The sequence below is a fragment of the Gavialis gangeticus genome, unplaced genomic scaffold (assembly GCF_001723915.1).
Source record: "Gavialis gangeticus isolate Ggan-Ray unplaced genomic scaffold, GavGan_comp1, whole genome shotgun sequence".
Lineage (NCBI taxonomy): Eukaryota > Metazoa > Chordata > Crocodylia > Gavialidae > Gavialis > Gavialis gangeticus.
In genome coordinates this window covers 88,188,096-88,189,847 of record NW_017729031.1, presented here as the reverse complement: position 1 = coordinate 88,189,847, position 1,752 = coordinate 88,188,096, and the positions used below count along the sequence as shown (strand labels likewise).

The 1,752-nt window shown below is 57.6% G+C and overlaps 1 protein-coding gene across 1 annotated transcript in view; it reads right to left on the bottom strand.

Moving 5' to 3' along the window:
- Positions 1-363: 363 nt before the first annotated feature.
- The window catches only part of GBX2 (gastrulation brain homeobox 2), a 6,583-nt gene continuing 5,194 nt past the window's right edge, over positions 364-1,752 (bottom strand). Inside the window, exons 2-3 of the mRNA XM_019522886.1 lie at positions 1,686-1,747; positions 364-969 (exon numbers count right to left, since the gene is read on the bottom strand). Of these exons, the coding sequence (XP_019378431.1) occupies positions 446-969; positions 1,686-1,747 (586 nt within the window). The 3' untranslated portion in view covers positions 364-445. The remainder of the gene's footprint in view (positions 970-1,685; positions 1,748-1,752) is intronic.

The window sequence follows — 1,752 nt, the reverse complement described above, 5'->3', positions numbered from 1 at the left end:
CAACCCAAACAACAAAAAAATACTCTTAGTTTTGTTTCATTTTTTTTTTTACCTTCAAAACGGTAAGAAACAAAAACCAAAAGGTGGTTAATATGTACTGCAGTTTGGTGGTGGTGGTTTTCTTCGGGAATGTAAAGACTTGGTGTGCCTAGTCATTTGTCCCATCACAGTCCAAATACTGCAGCCGAGATCCAGCACTGTATGTACAAAGTAGGACAGCATAATAAATATTTGTTGCGTCTCTCTTCAAGGGCCTGGTACTCCCGCTGGGAACCAAAACACAGTTTTAAAACCTCTTTATTAATAAATTTTCGCTTTGCTCGATATGTGGCAAGTTTCATATCAAAGTCTTTTTTTTTTTGCGGTTTACTGTTTAAACCCAATTTCGAAGCTTTTGATCCAAAACTTTTGGATCTGAGAAGGGGGAGGAGGGGAGGGAAACGGATCAGGGTCTGGCTTGTTCCAGTTGTTGATGCTGACTTCTGATGGCAAATCTGCTGACATGGACGGGAATGGGTACCACGATCTTGGGGTTTCTGGAGGGCTCTCCTGTCTTGGAGTTGGCGTTGCCTGCTTTCACCCTTTTCCACTTGGCTCTTCTGTTCTGGAACCAGATTTTGACCTGCACTTCACTGAGTTTGAGGGCATGGGCGATCTGAGATCTCTCTGTCAGAGACAGGTACTTTTTGCAATGAAATTCCTTTTCCAACTCCAGCAGCTGCTCGCTAGTAAAGGCTGTTCTCCTCCTCCTGTTTTTGCCCGTGGACGTGGTGTTGTTGGAGGAGTTTGTGCTCTGGGGGTTCTCTTCGAGCGCGTTGCCAGAGTCCTCTTCTTTGTGCGCCGCCTGGCTGGTGATGTTGTCGTCCGAGCTGTAATCGAGATCGCTGTCCATGGAGAAACTTTCCTCCTTGCCTTTCGGGTCGTCCTCCGCTTTCGAGTCCTCTTTCCCTTGCGCCCGGACAGCCCCCACTGCAAGGAACCAGAGGCACCTTGTTACACAGCGCGGCCACGGGCCCCTCCAGCCCGGCCCCGCGGATCGCGTGCGGCTGCCTGCAGGGAGGCCCCGGCTTCGCGGTGCGAGGGAAGGGAAGCAAATGGCACTGGGGGGAGGGGGTGGCATTTTCTGCCCGGCCGGGTCTCTGCAGGGTTTTCTCTTCCCCCGATGAGCATTTGCAACCCTTCACAGGCCGGTATCTGCTCCCGACCCCCTGCGGCAGGGCGGGGGGGGACCCGTCTTCTCGCTTTCCACCCAGCACCAGGCGCAGGGGCCCGGGAGACGGGCTGCGGCTGGGAAGCGCGCTCCCAACTTTCCTTCCCGACCGGGGCGCGAGCAGCTGGACCTGGCCGGCCGCGATCTCAGCCCGAGCTGTCGGTCCCCGGGGTCGCTGATTTAAGTTCCCAGCCTGGGGAGGGAGGAGTCCTGGCTTGCCCGTGTCCCGTGGATCCCTTCCGATACAAGGGGGGGGAGGAAAGAGAGAGGCTCGGCTAGCAGGGAGCACTAGAGCAGTGCCCCCCCCCCGATTTTTGGCTGGGCTGGGGCAGGAGCCCGGAGCGCCCATTGCGGCTCGGAGCCAGCCCCTCCCCCCCGGATCCCGGCGCCCAAAGGGAAGGGGCGCTGCAGGGAGCCCCCGAGGGGGCGGTTGGAGCAGCACCGTCCCGTCCCGTCCCGGAGCCCGCGGACTCACCGAGCGACGCCTGCACGGCGTCCGCGGCGGAGAAGGCGAGCAGGGCGCCGTCCTTGCCCAGGAAGGG